This window comes from Uloborus diversus, unplaced genomic scaffold (assembly GCF_026930045.1).
Source record: "Uloborus diversus isolate 005 unplaced genomic scaffold, Udiv.v.3.1 scaffold_218, whole genome shotgun sequence".
Classification (NCBI taxonomy): domain Eukaryota; kingdom Metazoa; phylum Arthropoda; class Arachnida; order Araneae; family Uloboridae; genus Uloborus; species Uloborus diversus.
The window spans coordinates 145,984-163,102 of NW_026558371.1; the positions used below are offsets into that span (position 1 = coordinate 145,984).

At 31.5% G+C, this 17,119-nt stretch overlaps 1 protein-coding gene across 1 annotated transcript in view; it reads right to left on the reverse strand.

Annotated features, from left to right (window-relative positions):
- LOC129233161 (protein SET-like) overlaps positions 1-17,119 on the reverse strand; it is a 44,847-nt gene that overhangs the window by 14,860 nt on the left and 12,868 nt on the right. The window contains exons 2-5 of the mRNA XM_054867235.1: positions 12,496-12,685; positions 11,154-11,332; positions 6,002-6,096; positions 281-360 (exon numbers count right to left, since the gene is read on the reverse strand). Coding sequence (XP_054723210.1) covers positions 281-360; positions 6,002-6,096; positions 11,154-11,332; positions 12,496-12,685 — 544 coding nt within the window. The remainder of the gene's footprint in view (positions 1-280; positions 361-6,001; positions 6,097-11,153; positions 11,333-12,495; positions 12,686-17,119) is intronic.

Consider the following 17,119-nt stretch of genomic DNA (forward strand, 5'->3'; position numbering starts at 1 on the left):
GGATATTAAGAAGTTTTGATGTTACATTGACTAATTATAACTTTAGGGAGTAGTTTTGTTTTCTTTTGGAAGCTTATTACAGGATCAATTATTCACTTTTTAAAAATTAATTCATACATAATCAAGCATTCAAAAAATATTTAATTCCTCATTAAAGTGAAACAGCTATTTTAAAAACATTTCACTAAAATATACTTCTGAAAAATTTATTCACTTTTTGCATACGAAATTGAATTGCTGGATTATGAAACTGAATATACATATAAAAAAGCTTTCATACCTTCTCCTTCATCTTCCTCATCTTCCCCATCACCTTCCTCTTCCACAACTACTACAGAATCATCAACTTCTTCATCCTCACTAAAATTGTTAAAAAAATATTTGTATAAATTTTTGATTGTACTACCGATAATGAAGAAAACAAACCAATACCATGTTCTTCACTGAAATCAAAATATGTTAAAAAACTGAAACTATCTTAAATCTCCTCAAAAACTTAAAATTTCTCAGCCATAAACCTTTCCTCACAAAAAAGGCCTTCATCTTAAACAACAAAACCTTGCCCGTTGAGGGAGCCAGAATTTAATCTTCGCTGCAACACTCAATTATATGAATTTTTCATATTTTTAGAGAAAAATCTTTGTTTTCATTAAACACATTGAAAATTTAAGGTATTGAAAATGAGAACGTTTTGTTCAGTGAGAGAATATGCTTTTCATAGTGAGAACTGAATATACATAATGTACGTATATATTTGATTATCCTTTATCCTGGCATCGGAACTCAAACTTTGGTTAAAAAACTTCATAATGTTATTTCAGGATCAAAAGAACTTGAAGTTGCTTTATTTAATCATTAAAATTCCAAAAAAAATTACAGGCTGTAAAGCCTAATAAACCATTAGAGAAGCACCATAAATATTTGAACGCTTTTTTAAGTACATAAAAAATGTAACTATGTCAAGTTTCAATACAATCCGAGACAGTTGGGAGTTGGACTACATTTTTCTTTTTTTTTTTTTGACTGACTTTTGAGCAATTCTTTGGTAACGGAATAACAGATCAGAGCAAATTTATAAGTTTTTATTGGACTAAGTTATTATTTTTAAATTTATCATATTATGCATGTGTAACAAGCATATGCACAGTAAACCAAATTTGCATTTAAAATATTTCAAACAATCCATATAATTTTTTGAAATTTTGTAATGCTTGGTATTGGAATTATAGAAAAAAGACCATTTTTTCTGTAGTTCAATTGCCAACATGTTATATAATTAAAAATATTTGTTGCTGAGAATATACTCATTAGTTAATATTTTTATTTGCAATTTAAATGGATGCAATTAATGGAATTACATCTTCCTAAACTTTAACTTTTAAAATTCAAACTTGATTTTTAATAAGAAACAGAATAAATATTGCTTACATTTTACTTTACATTGTATATTCTTACAAACTGATTATTTTGTAATGGATTAATGACCCCTGCGATTAATTTGTAGTTCAGAAATTGCCATCAAGACATCTTTTTCTTTAATATGATCACAGTAATCTTGAGAAGTCCAGATAAAAGTGTCCCCATTTTGCTTTACAAATTTAACATGCTGCCTAGAAGATATTTTTACATCACTTGCCCTAAGTAATGATAATGATGTATAGTTTCCCCTGTCTGCTTGAAGAAGCAGGCGTATATTAAACTAAAACTCATTGGCCATTATGAATTGGCAGTTTAAGATCATTTGTAGACACACAGAAAGGTTTGGGATTAAAATTATAACATGTACCTATATAATCACTTGAAAGAGTTTTTTTTTATTTCCAATAAATCTTTGCTCATAACTTTAGCATAATGCACATCGCACACATTAGGAATGGGTAAAATAGTTTCCCATATTTTATTATACTCTTGCATATTTTTTTCTATTTCTTTCCTGACACAGTATAATATGGTAATTTTTTCACATTTTGATTTAGCCACACCGAAAAAATCAACACCCTTACCACGGCTCATGGCGAAAAACTCCCAAGTGATATTTCTTTTCAGATGGGCGAGAGCACAAAGCAAGTACTTTTGTTTAAATTAACTTGATGCTCCATGGGAAAAAATACTACCTTATCTTACTGTGCTTTTAGTTCCTGAATTATCATTTTCGAAAATATTAAAGCATATTTATCATGGGATACACGTATATTTGAAACGATAACAAAAAAGGGTACATTATATCAGAATAGTTATTTTAGATGACAAAAAACCTTTAACCACAACAAGAAACAATCTAAATTTGTTTATATATATATATGCCTTTACAGTTACCCGGGAGTTTAATAATACCATAAACAGTACAATGTAATTCTGTTACCACTTTACTTCTTCAGTGTACCACTAAGAAAAAAAAACAGAATATTTAGTTTTCAACTATATTATTCCTAGAATAAAGAAAACTTACATATCATTACAGTAACAGAATTACATTAAACCGTTTAACCACCGAACTATTGACGGATGATCAAATTTGAGTAATTTTTTGAAATTATGTCTATTTATGTCTAGTAAATACAGAAATAAAATAAAATTTCCAGAAAAAATTTTTTTACTATGATTTTCAGTGTGTTCCATTTTTGGAACATTGGCATTTTGCATGAAGTTTTTTTTTTAGAGAATTTTTTTAAACTAAGAGGTTTTGAATGCGGTTTTTATCTTAGCATACTTTATTGCGGAAAAAATAATATTTGAAATTGCATTTGAGTAAATATCAGAATTAAGAAAATCCAATACAGAAATATCTAATGCACATCATATGAAAGGAAGCGTTGCTGGTGAAGTCGTTTGTCGCAATGGAAACATTTCTTAGTCGTATTTTTTTTGCACACCGCGCAACGTCCTTGGGATGCAGATACAATATAATGTCCGCCAGACATTCTTGACCGTTTATGTAAATGACAACTAGGCCCTGGAGGACTTTCCACTCGTACTTTTCTTCTTAGGAGGTGAGTTGTTATTTCTCTTCGGAACTCTAAATGCTTCACCTTGACTTCGTGTAAATCACAATGAAGTAACCAACTAGCTACAACTGAAATATTCAGCGCATTACTAAAAAGATTCCACCACCATCTTTTACTCCTCAAATGAGGTCTGTAGCTCCCTAAAAGTTTATCCAAGACGTCCACACCCATTTCTTCATTGTATCTCTTGATAAGATGAGGTTGTGGCACATTTATCTTGCATTTCTGCGCATTTGAGTAACATTTTACAGATGCAAGTGGCTCATGTGTATAACAATTAGATGCTACTGTAACCACTGCATTATCTTTCCAGCTGCACATGTACACTGATCATCAGATCGATAGTCAAAATTTCCGCGATCTTCTTTAGAAAGGGCTTTTTTGGATTTCCGTGGACAATGGCCAGTTCGGTTTTCACGAATTGTTCCTGTTGCTCGCACACTTTTTTTTTGATAGCTGAGAAATTAAGTCATATGATGTAAAAAAGTTATCAAAGTATACTTCATGCTAAGACGTGTCAGTCAAAACTGATAATAGATCATTTACAACTCTGGATCCTAATTGCACATCAGGGGATCCTTCTTTTTTGCCTGAATAAATCTCCATGGAATATGGGTATCCACTTGAAGAGCACAGCATCCAAATTTTGAAGCCGAATCTTATTGGTTTTCATCTAATAAACATTTTACATGAATGCCGACCGTAGTAGGGAACCATAGATTCATCTATGCTTAATTTTTCATGAAATACACCAAATTGTTGAGGGTTTTTACACAATTCTTCGTAAATAAGGAAAACTTTTCTTAGTTTGTCATTTTGTTTTAATTCATGGTTGTCCATGAAATGAAAGTTGTTTTTTATTTTTCGAAAACGATTTTGAGGCATAACTGTTAGTACAATTGGGACAGATGTATCTTCTGCACTGCTCCAATACATATCTTCAGAAGGAACAGAATGGTACCCACTCAATAGCAACAAACCAAAAAATTGTAGGATTTCATCTCTGTCAACATCTATTCTTCCTCAGTGATATTGCCTAGTTCATCAGGGGGTAATTGGCATATATCTACATCTGACAAATCCGAATCTGACAATGTCTCTAAATAAGCCACAGCTTGTTCTACAGTAAGAAATCTTGTAGACATTTTTTAACATTTATGAACAGTTGGTATACATCAAACAGAATGTCCTTTCGCCCGAAAACAAAGCTAGCGAATTATTGAACTGCAATTAAAATATGAAGAATAAAACTCCCACTAATATTATTTTTTATTATTATGTGACAATGCAGCTGTTCGAGCAGGTGTGGATTCGGAGTCTGTCAAACAGAAGACTTATTATTGTCATATCCTTTCAAAATATAAACTTACTTGGTTTTGCCAACATCTACATCAGAGTACATTCAAAATGAGAAAAAAAAAAAGAAACATATATTACGGAAAAATGAAATTTCCCCTTGGAAGTCAGAACGATTTACTTCTTGGAAATTTGACTCCCTAAAACGCCAATGTTCCAAAATTGGAACATGCTATTTTGAAGGCGTACACCTTTCGGAAATATCATTGTACATTTCTACAAGCATTTTAAAATCATACATTGAAGTATTTTTCACAACTATAATAAATATCATCACATTTTCTGAAAAAACCAATTTTTGGTAAATTTTATAAGAAAAAGTTGCAAAAAGCTAAAAAACATTCATCTTTGAAAAATCGCAATAAATAATTGAAAACATATAAACAATCAAGCAGGAAATCAAAAAATACTTTGAAATAAGACTAAACTGTGTTAAAAAAAACTTGTTTATTTTAACGTTATTTCTTGGGAAAATTTTCACTTAAATATGATGTTCCATTTTTGGAACATTGGCGGGTAAACGGTTAAAAATTCCCTTCACTATAATTTATTAATAAATCTAATTAAAACATTTTTAAAAAAATTCTAACAATATTTCTACTAAGAATAATCTGTTTAGCATGCAGCAGATTGCAAACAAATAAAAATTAACCAAATTTTATCATTCAAGAGCTTAAACTATTTGCTCAATATGTTTTTATAAACTTCACTAATCTGCATGCCTGTTTAACCTTGTCTGGAATTATTAAAATCGTTAAAAAAAAATCTAATAAATGAAAAGTGTATACTTTTAGCTACAAAACTCGAAAATTTGATAAAAATCTGAGCTATTATAGCTTTTGCTATCCATGTTCTGTTCTCAAAGAATTGCCTTTTTGCATTTTTTCAAAAATAAATTTAAGAAATAAAAATATTAATGATATAATGAATAAAATAAGCAGATATTATGTAGCATGTGGAGAAAAACCTTCCAACATTAAAAATGATCAAAAATATTTGCAGTATGCAAAAAAATTAAAATCTCAAACAAGGCATGCAATTTTGGGCAAAACACGTGTTTAACATCGTTGGCACCCAAACATACGTTTTCGGCGTGGCAGTTTTTTGGGGCAGTTGGTTTAAAGGGAAGCAATAAAAACCAAACCCACATTTATGTAAGAATTAATACAGTGGATGCCGGCTAACTTAATTAAGCAGTGGTCACTGTATTACAAAGTCAGGATTACAAATAACATCCCTCACCCTCCAAATGCTGGTAATGCCTCTACCGTGATAAAGCTAGAGTGAAGGCATTACTTAGTTTATACTTCTATTATGATGATATATTCATATTGTGTCTTACTATTCCTTGATTTTTGTTGAGAATAAAAGCCATTTATGCACGAAAAGATTATGGTGCCCCCCCCCCCCAAAAAAAAACTACTAGAGTACAAGGGCATACTGGCAGTACATTAGTCAATTTCTTAAAAATGTGGCAGAACCAACTCAATTTTGCAAAAAATGTGACCCACGGCCATTCTGAAATTATCAATTCAATTATAAACAGCTATTGACAGCTAAGGTAGATTTTAATAACTGCTCACTTATAAGACTATTATAAAATGCTATAGCAAGAGAAAAATTATCAGAATTTTTTATACCTTTCATCTTCTTCTCCTTCTAAACCATTTTCAACTTCTATGTCTGGCACTAAGAAGTACTGTAGAGGATTTGGCCACATATCGTCTTTTATTACCTGAAAGAAATTACCTTATTAAAATAATTTCACAGGCGAAACAAATATTCAACAAAACAAGCAAACACAAATCTCATAAAGGAAACAAAGAAATAAAATAAAAAATAAAAAAAATTACCCAGTTTTTATAGTCATGTACAAAATGCCTTATTACATTTTGACATAATTATTAAAAACCTAAATTTCTGTCCAAAACCTGCCTAAAACTAATAATGACAAATTAGGACATCTTATTAAATATTAGCTCATGCATGAACTATTTTCATTAGTTTATGGGAAAAGCTCATTACAAAAGAAACTAGTATGTTGTGGCCATCACGAAACTTTCTTCTATATTTTTCCTTTTTCTGATCTCTCCCCATGCTTGACGAGGAAGCAATATTCCTAACAGAAACAAAATTACACATGCAAAAACTTGACGACCATCCCAATGTCTGAATTATTTTAAAAACAAAACAAAGAGCGAAAATTGAAAGTTACTTTAAAAGCCTTACTTGAATTAATTACAAATATTTTATTTATTAACAAACATTAGTGGCAACAGTTAAAAATTTTAAATCATTGAGATAATATTTCCGATCATTTCCATACAATTAAAATCACGAGAAATACGCAGACGACAATCTATTACGATTTATCTTTCTTATTGTTGCATTAATAAAACTATTTTTATTCGTAAAAAAAAAAAAAAAAATCAACACCTCTTAGAGCGATTGGAGTCAAAATTGAACCAAAGCCTGTTTACGTATGGATTCACATATATTCCAAATTTCAACCAGAACGTAGCATTACTTCTTGAGATAGGGCACTCACAATGGAAAAAAAGAACGGGCGATTGCGCTACCCCCTTTTTAGCTGCTGACACCAAAATAAAATCAGCTCCTATACCTACTAAGGGCTACTTGCCGATAAATTTTTCTTTCATTCCGTTCATTATTTCTTGAGATACAGCAGTCACAATTGACGACAAAAAACGTTCTATAGCTCAACCCCCGTTTGAGTTATTGACACCAAAATTGAATCAGCACCGGTTCTGTTAATGGCAACTTATGGACAAAATTTTGTTTGATTCCGCCAGTTACTTCCTGAGGAATAGCAAGCACGCGTAACTCAAAAAACGTCCTATTGCTCCACCCCCCTTGGAGGAATTCGCGCCAAAAACTAATGGGCACAAGTTCACATACGGGCACATATGTGTACCAAATTTCGTTCGATTTCATGCGGTAGTTTTTGCTGTAGAGCGGCCACAAAAAACTGGTCACACACAGACGTGACACACATACATACACACACATACATACATACATACAGACAGACATTTTCCAAAAATAGTCGAAATGAACTCAGCACACCTCAAAACGTTCGAATCCGTCAAAATTCGAAAATTTGCACGAATCCAATACTTTCTTCTATATATTAGATATAGAAGAAAGTAAAAAGTGTTAAACATGTTTAGATAATGTACTATCATTTGAATTAAGGGGCATTCCAAGGTATTTTTGATATTTATGTAGAGTCCGTAACGTGACCTTTTTTGCCATAACTTTTTAATTTACTGTTTGATTAGCATATTATTTTATTTTGATCTTTTCCTACCAACACACCAGCTCAAATTAAAATTATTTGCAAATCAAACGGTAAATTAAAAAGTTATGGCAAAAAAAGGTCACGTTACGGACTCTACATAATGTCAAAAATACCTTGGAATGCCTCTTAAATAATTATCAAAATCAGATTTAAATCATTTCATTTTAACTATTAATGCTCTGATAAGCAACCTAGTTTTGCTGCAGGTTTTTATTAACCATGTTTATATGCATTCACTATTTTATACAGGGTTTCATCATCCACAATGAGGTTAGATCCCAATAAGCGGAACCTATGTATTGATTTTTACAAGCATCCTAGTTGCACAAGAGTAATTTGTGCCAAGACTAGAAACAGTGTTCTAAACTGCAGTTGTGGAGATGATAGGTGTTTGCTTGTTTCAGTAATGAAAATTCTTTGCAATGCTATAGTAAGGCTATAATATTGTAATTCATTGAAAATTATAACTTTATAAGGCTTTTTTTTTGTTATTAATTAAACTCTCCCAAAATTGTATGGAGAAATTTCTTTTTTGAATTTCAACTCGCATACTATGTATTCTTGTGACATTTGATGTAAATAACTGCCTTGCAAAATTTTAAATTATTTGAAGAGTATTAAGTATCAGCTCAACCTAATTTATTGAGTAATACTTCTGATTTTTTTTTTTTAATTTTCACAAAATTCACACAACACAAAAGCATTTTTTCTAGTGCTTTTCTTTTAGTAATTAGCAATGATTTCAATCTTAACTATTTTTCTTTTTGCTGAAATTACTTAAATTTTTTTAACTGCAATTTTACCAATTTTCGGTTTGATTTTCTACTATTTGAAAAATGAGTCAACGCTGATTTCTTCATTAGTAAGTTGCAAATTAAAATCACTTTCAGTCCAGGTATGAACATCAGCTTACAAAAAAATTAGTATAAAAGTTTTATTACAGTAAACTGATTCCTAGTCTATTTATTCTGTAACAAAATCTATCAATGGTTCATTCTGAAAAGATTTGATATCTTTGACTTCTAGTCTTTGAAAAACCTTTTCAGATTTTGGTCTCTGTAAAGCTTTAGCCATGGCAGTCTTTACCTTCATTGCAGACACTACTTTCCTAGCTTGGGTGTAATCATTTTTTTCAGTCCAGGTATGAGCTTCAGCTTGTAAAAAATGAGTACCAAGTTTCATTACAGTAAGTCTGTTCTATAAGAGCACTATCAATTTCTTTATATAGTTCTAGTATTTGTAAAAGATACAAGTCATTATATGATGCATTGAGCCCCATTTTCATACATTCTTGTCATGAGCAGACTTATTCTTTTTAATGCTTGGACCTTATACAATGCTAGCTGGAATTCCTTATGAAAACACAAAATCTTCAGGCAATAAATGTCTTTTGCCATCCATCTTGCATGGTGATAAGCACCAGGTGAACTAAACATACTACAAGGAACTTGATCAGCATCGCCAAGAGCAATCAGTTTAAGTTCCAAAAATTCTAAATAATTTCAGCGAAGTTAGATTTCTTCATTTAGTACTTGCCTTAATAACTGTACAACATAATTTTGATTATTCTATAACCACTGCTTTCCATTTTCTTATAAAACATAACCAGGAGCGTGTTATCAATTGATTCATAGTTTTCTCGGTTTATGAAAGGCCAATATTTTTTAAATCAAGCAAAAATGGCAAGTTGTGGTCCTGATGGAAAGAATAGTTCAAACATGCTAGAAGGCATCACATACAAGAAATTTTGGCTATGTCCCAAAAATAACAGATGCTTTTGAAACTCATTCTGAATTAAGAAACTTAACTATAACTTAAAATGAAACATAACTATAAAAAAATAATAGAAACTAAATCAAAAATGAGAAGAATGTAAGCTTTAGTTTTCGTACAAAACGCTAGCATGCAATTTTAACTTTAGAGCAACAACAAGTCAATTACGAAATGGCAGTGTTCTGCTTTATATGATGGCGGTTAAAATTAAGAGGTTCAGAGTTTTGAAAACACTGAAGTTAACCAGAACTGATTGTTTTTAATATAAAAAACATAATGTTTAACACTTTGTTATGCTTTAGATAAACTAATGAAAAACAAAACCATTTTTCTGTTGAATATTTATTACATCACACATATTTTGTGTGAAAAAAAGCCCACCCCCCCAAAAAAATGATTTTGGATGTTCATGAGAGATGTTAATTTTAAAATATTTGGTTAAAATTTTCACCACACCTTTAAAATGTCATTTGGCACAGCTTAAGTTGGTAGGCACATTGATTTTCGAATTTTTTTTTTTTTTTTTTTTTGTCTTTTGGGGATAGTCTAGTATTAATGTTATGTTGTTTAATTCAATATTTATTAGATTTGAGATACACTGAACACCATATTTTGCAGAGTACTGAATATCTGTTTAAAATTTCAACTGAATATTAGGCAGAATATTGAATACCTAACAAAAACTTCAACTGTAATACCAGTAGTTATATTTTATAGCAATTAAAAAAAAAACTTTATTTTGTGAAATATAAATGCACTTGCAGTTAACATTCTAAATTTACCTAAAGTATATTTAATTAAAAACAAAAAATCATTCTAAAATCAAAACAAAATAGTAAATGACCAATTTATGTTTATCTGAACTCATTCCAACTAATTGATGATTTGTCTTTCTTTACACTGTCAGCAATAAATCATTTTTTACTGTAGGTTCGTATACATAAGAGAGGGATATTTTATTATATGGGGAAATACTCTCTTACTAATCTTATAACTTTTTAAATTTTTTTTTATGTGTGATATTGTTACTTTTGTCTTTTTGGAGAAGAAAACTGCTTATGGAGGGGGGGAACTAAAATTCTAAAAACACTAACAAAGTAGGGCTGTAATTTTTTGGTGCGTGCGTATGTTTTTTTTTTTTTTGGAAGGAGTTGCAAATAAAGGATTGGCAAAAATCAGGAGGATACTGAATTACAGAATGATCTTACTTTCTATTAAAAAAGGGGGGGGGGAGTGTTCTTTTTGTTTATTTTTAAGCAAAAATTTGGGACATTAGTTAGCACAAAAACATTAACTAAATGATTACTAATGTGGGCAATATCTGTACTGATAGGAATATTTTTAGGGTTATAAAAAAAAGAAGAAAATCGTAAATTTTGGACATATTTCGTAGCTTAGGGCTGTAGTTTTGTAGCAGTTGGTAGTTCTGGTTCCTTATAAGGTAATATTACAAAATATTTGCTCAAGTACCCATTCCCTTGCATAACATTTAAAAAAACTCCATTACAGAGAATTGCTTGCTGTGGTTTTCAGAACATCTTTTTTTGCAACCTGTGCAGAACATGAATGAACATTTGGTGCATCTCTAGTTCTAAGTAAAAATAATGCAGATGATTAAAAATGAAAATCAGGTTAACACCAAATTATGAATTAACTTTTTTTTTGCAATATGAAACTTTTTTAAACATTTTATTTACTTCTGCAATATCATCTGCAGATGCATCTCCATGATCAGCAAACCATGTGAAAAATGTCCTTGGCTGTTCATGGGCTCTTTTTCTGCTGTTTTTCATTTGTGCTTGCCTTTCTTTATGCCTCTTGGTGAGATCCATGCCTTCCTTCCATTTGATAGGAGTAGACTGAGATGCTGGGTCACCTAATTTTTTTTTTAAAGAAACAAAACAGGGTCATACAGTGTATCTGCTACATTTAAAGTTTTTAAAACCATGACTTTCCCTAATTTTTGCTTGGTACTTTCCATGACTAACGGAATGCAATCTTTCGAGAAAAACATCGATGATAGATTAAATTGCAACCATCTGATCTATGCTCTGAAAACATGTTTATGGGCAGTTCTCAAAAGGTGGAAGCAAACACAGACCTCAACTTTGAAGCTTCAACACCAAATAACTTTCATTTTAATAAACTCAAAAATTTGAGTTAAATTATACTACTGTATAGAGACAAGAATTGGCATAAATTATGGAAAAAATGTTCTTCAGATACCTTTAAAAAAATATTTTCTTTGCTAAAAGGCAAAATTTTAGACATATCAAAATGTTAACTGAGCAAATGTACCATTAAAAATTTTTTTCTAATTATTTCCATACGTTTCAAAAAAAGGGGGTCAAGGTAAAATGTTTCAAGAGGCTTAAATTTTCACATTGCTGGCTCTTTCGACAGCGGCATGTGCTAGTTGACATGTTTAAATACATGCGTTCTTGAAGGGACATGCAAGCCAGGAGCTAGTCAATGTTAACAGTGAAGCTTGCACATTTTTGCTCTCTAACTTCACAGGTGCAATGTAAAAAACAAAACAGCTTCATCTTCATAGTTGTGTTCATTCATTTTTCAAATACATTTATTGACATCTTAGCGCACTTTAAAAAAATGCACTATGTGGTTTTAACTTCTATTCTTAAGCAATTATATGAATTAATATCAAAGAAGCAAATAATGCCAATAAAGATCTTAAACAACTTGTATAACTAAATATCTACTTAAAATCTAATAAATTTTGTTAAAACTACCCATAGATATAGCAGTTTAATATGTTGCAATGAAATAAATTCAACTTTTTCAAATTTCATTTCTTTTCATGAATTCAATGTATGGAAAAGTAAATTAAGCTACACAAACATGCATACAAAATAAATTATAACAAATAAAAGTATTTTATCAAATATTAAAGTTAAAAGAGATATCAGAAACATGATGCAAATTTCACTGTGCTGGAGACAAAACCATAGCATATTACAAGTCATTACTGATTTTTTTTACATGTATACCAGAAAATTGGACCTATATATAAATGCTTACCTGAAGAACCAAGATGGAATTCTTTAACAATAACGTCATTTTCGAAATATGGATTTTCATCAAAGTAAAACTTGATTCTGTAACCAGATTTAATATCTTCAAATTCTTCAACTTCAAGCTTAGTAAGAAAATGCAAACATTCTTCTTCCTCTTCATCAAGAATAGCAGAAATTTGTGGATGATTTACGAACTACAAATCAGTTAAGAACTCCAAACATAATAGAATGATACTATAATAACTATACAACTTATAACAATCTGAAACACTTATTCATAAACACTTGCCCAAGGCAGTTGGTTTTTATATGAAGTTAACTTAATGTTATGCACTTTAACCAAGGTACGCCGATATATATATCGGATACTAGAAGTACCTGCACAGCGATGCCCGTGCTAAAAATTTAATGGAAGTCAGTTAAATAAAGAAGTTGACGCCCCCTCTGATCAAATCAAATTAGATTTAGTTGCTTTAAAACTATTTAGCGAGTAAAGCTGTTTTTACTGCAATTTAAAATATTTCGTCAAATATGTAAAACCAATTCTGCAACTCTACTGTTTATCACCCAGCAACCACGCTATCATAATCCATCTGATTAATGCAAAAAACATCTAGTGGAACATTAAAAAATCAGTTAGAATTCATCTTAACATTTCATTCAGATGAAAACAAATCAAAAGTTTCTTTTCTTTCCAAACAAATTGCCAAAAGAATACATTACATTTACTGTTGCTACCAGAACCCTGTCTTTTTGCGAGTGAAGCGGATGTTTTTTCTTTGGCAATCATTAGTGATGTAAAATACCCGGGTATTTATTTTTAGGGGTAAATACCCAGGGTTATATACCTGAATAAATACCCAAAATGGGTATTTATTTCAAAAATTTGTATTCAACTAAAATACCTTTCTGTATGTATTCCACTATATATATATATATATATATATATATATATATATATATATATATATATATATATATATATATAAAACAAACCATATACAAAACAATAAATTTTTGCCCAAAAATTGTATTTTGATCATCGATGTTAGAAATTAAAACATCGATGGTATTGATACATCGACCAAAAAACATCGATGTTTCCAAACATCGATCTTTTTATCAATGTATAACATACATTTTTGAATATACTACACTAATTTAAGCAATAGAAAATATTACGTATCAGACGAATATATTAAAAATACTGAACCTCAAATCATGAATATAATTTAATAAGAATAATTTAGCAACATCTTGGTATTATAGTAGGGCAAAAATTGATAATAAGATAAGCACCGATTAATATAACTAGTTATAGTAATAAGGAAATATTTTCAAACTGAATGAAACTAAAAGTAAATTTACATTAAGAGCAAGAAATATGTGTTGTACTGTTAGTTAATAATTAAACACAAATTGTAAGTAATAGAGGGACGATTTGTTGGGGGAAGTCGATAAGTAACCCCGAATATTGGTTTTGACAGTTTGGAGAAAACTAAGTTCGTTTACTTTGTTCCCCAGAAGCACATTTCTTTTTGCAGACGATCCCACCAGTAAGAGGAAAATCTCTTTCCGATGGAACAGTAAAGCAACTTTTACCAGCTCCCTTACCAGTTATAATTTTCACCCTAGTAATGTATAGGATATCCCTTTAGTTTAAGTCTCGGGCCTTGAAATAGACTGCAAGTTCTGGCACCTGACTGCCAGTGTTAGGTTCTTCCAATAGCTTTGACCTTTTCCTCACTCTGTAGTTTATCTTTTACTATCTTGTAGTGATCTTCCCAAAAATCATCTGCTACACAAAAAAATGATTTTTTTTGGCAACTCCATAAGTAAACTTAATTACCTAGCGAGAAAGTTGGAGCAAATTTTATGATAATTTTCAATTAAAATGCAAAAACATCAACATCGGAAAAACATCGATGGTCCAAAAACATCGAAAGAAAAACATCGATGTTTCCAAAAATCGACATCGATGTCGCACCCCTACTTCGGATGAATACCCCAAAAAATATTTACCTTCCCACCCTACATCACATTTTTCTTGTCAAAAATATCAAAATATGTACCAGATGCAAAAAGACTGAAATCTCAACCACGTGATGCAGTTCCCCGCGATGAACGATTACAAAGGAAGCATTGGTCCGAAAATAAATCCATTCACAAAAATTAAACAGAAAATATGCTGATCTAAGGTAGCCAGTGCCAAAATAACTTCGGATTATCGAAAATATTAAAACATTTACAAGTTCAACACACGTGTGTGGATCCCTAAATAAAATAATTCATCAATCATTTGACTTTTAATTGGGTTTAGGTAGCGTTTCTGCTGGACTGTAGGGGGTTTTCATCCACCCCCACCCACCCCGAATGCGCAGAGTCTAGCCACAAGCAGCTGGTTTTGCGCATCAAACGCGAGGCATCCGCGAATCAGCAAGGGGAGAGGGGCACAACCACGGAGTAGGAAGAAGGAGAGAAATGTCCTACGGGATTGCTAGTGTAAAAGTGGCAACGATTGTTCACTTTTTTAGAGGGCGCTGTCGGCGAACCGCTCCCGTCAATCGCAGCAGATCAATGTAAATGATGCTAAGTTTCTCTTTTTTTCAGAGGCAGCTATTAAAGCAAAGAAAGAAAAAAACTACTGGAAATTGGTTGTAATAAGGGGACAATATAGAGGACGATGTACGGCTTTCGTCTACAGGAAGTTAGAACATTAACATTTATTTTTATCTGTTTACTTGCCAACATTAGAAGAAACAAAAACAGGAGATATTCAGTAAATTACCGCCCTTTAGCTAGGGCTAAAGCAGAAATACATGAAATACACCGCCAGCTCAGTCATTTCCTATGCCGGGCTGATGAGTGCTAATAAGCACGAAACTGCTGTTCTCGGCTGGAAATGACTGAGCTGGCGGTGTATTTCATGAAAAACAGGAGATTTCACTAGAGGTATATAGGCGATTTACCAGCGACATATCTTTACAACAGAATTATAAAATTATGCTTTTAAATATTATGAATACAAAATTCAAAGTGAAATGGGGATTTTTTGCAGATGTATGCAAGTTGCAAGACAAACATACTGCAAAGGAAAAACCAAATAATAAGGAATGAATCTGCTTCAAGTTTTGTACATTCCCCAGTCTCTACCAAAAAAGTTGCTACAAAAATTTAATTACTAAAATCCGAAAAAAAAAATCAATATGTGATGAAAATAAAATATAAAATAAGTAGGTATAGGGTAGGACATGTTAAAATAACTTCAAACTTTCAAAATAATTGAAATATTTTCAAGCTGCAAAAGGATTGAAATTTGCTGCAATTTTCGGCAAAGCACGTGCTTCGTTTAATATGCAATGTGGAAAGCTTACAAAATATTAATTTTTACTAAATGAGCTATTAATTGGAAAAATTCTTATTCCCTGACATTGGTAGACTAGAAAAGGGGGCCATCTATTGATAAAAAAATGAAACTTTTTGATGATTGACTGAAAAAACTGCAAAAACGGGAGAAAATCCTAAAAAACGGGAAATCGGGAGATGAAAGAAAAAAACGGGAGTCTCCCGTTAAAAACAGTAGAGTTGGCAAGTATGTATCTGTTAAAGGTCGTGAAAGCAAAAAATTATTTCGCTTTAATTAGTTCTCGAAACATATCACGAAATTTACAACTAATTAAAAAAAGTATTTACGTAATTAATTCTACTACATTCTCATTTCGTCAATTATTTACAGGAATAGAAACATTCCAACTCGTAAAAAATAAAACATCGCACAGCGCAATATTAATAGCAGACGAATTCGGCAAGTTGGTGATGAAAAATAAAATAAATTTTTCCATCAAATACTGCGCTAACTTCCTGTGGACGAAAGCTGTACATCATCCACTATATTGGCTCCTTTTTACAACCAATATCCAGTAGTTTATTTCTTTTTTTGCTTTAATAGCTGCTTCTAAAAAAATGAGAAACTTAGCATCATTTACATTGATCTGCTGCGATTGTCGGGAGCGGTGCACATACAGCGCCCTCTGGAAAAAGTGAACGAATGTTGCCACTTCTACATAGTAAAGATTTATCTCCTCCCCTTTAAACTCCCTGGGCACAACATTTCAACTTTTCTTTCACCTCAAAATGTGATGTCAGGCCCTAGAAGAGCATGAAAAACTGCTACTGAAGCAAGCGATAGTGAAAACTTGGGAGAGAGTTTTTAATTTTTTAGTCACCCAGTGGCGATCGACACTGAAAATTTTGGTCGCCATTGAAGATTTTTGGTTGCCATTTGGCGAGTGACGACCGCCAATCTGCACCTCTACTGGGTACAATATGTCTGTGCGTCTTTAGCAAATTCAGCTGCGAGGTGCTGGGATCTATATTTCTTGCTCGAGGTAGCATCACATACTCTGCGTTTAATTGTGCCACCTAATCCATCAATGCATCCTTTCCCATATGAGGTAGCTGAGAAATGCCAGGTTGTTGGAAGTTTATTTGTAGTCATGGAGTAAATTGTATATTTTTGTTTGAAGTGCTGAGCAGTTCCATCAGATTGAAAATCTAATCTCATTATTTTAAACTCTGGGTGGTTTTTCATAAAGCTCTAAATGACTATATTATTGAAAACAATAACT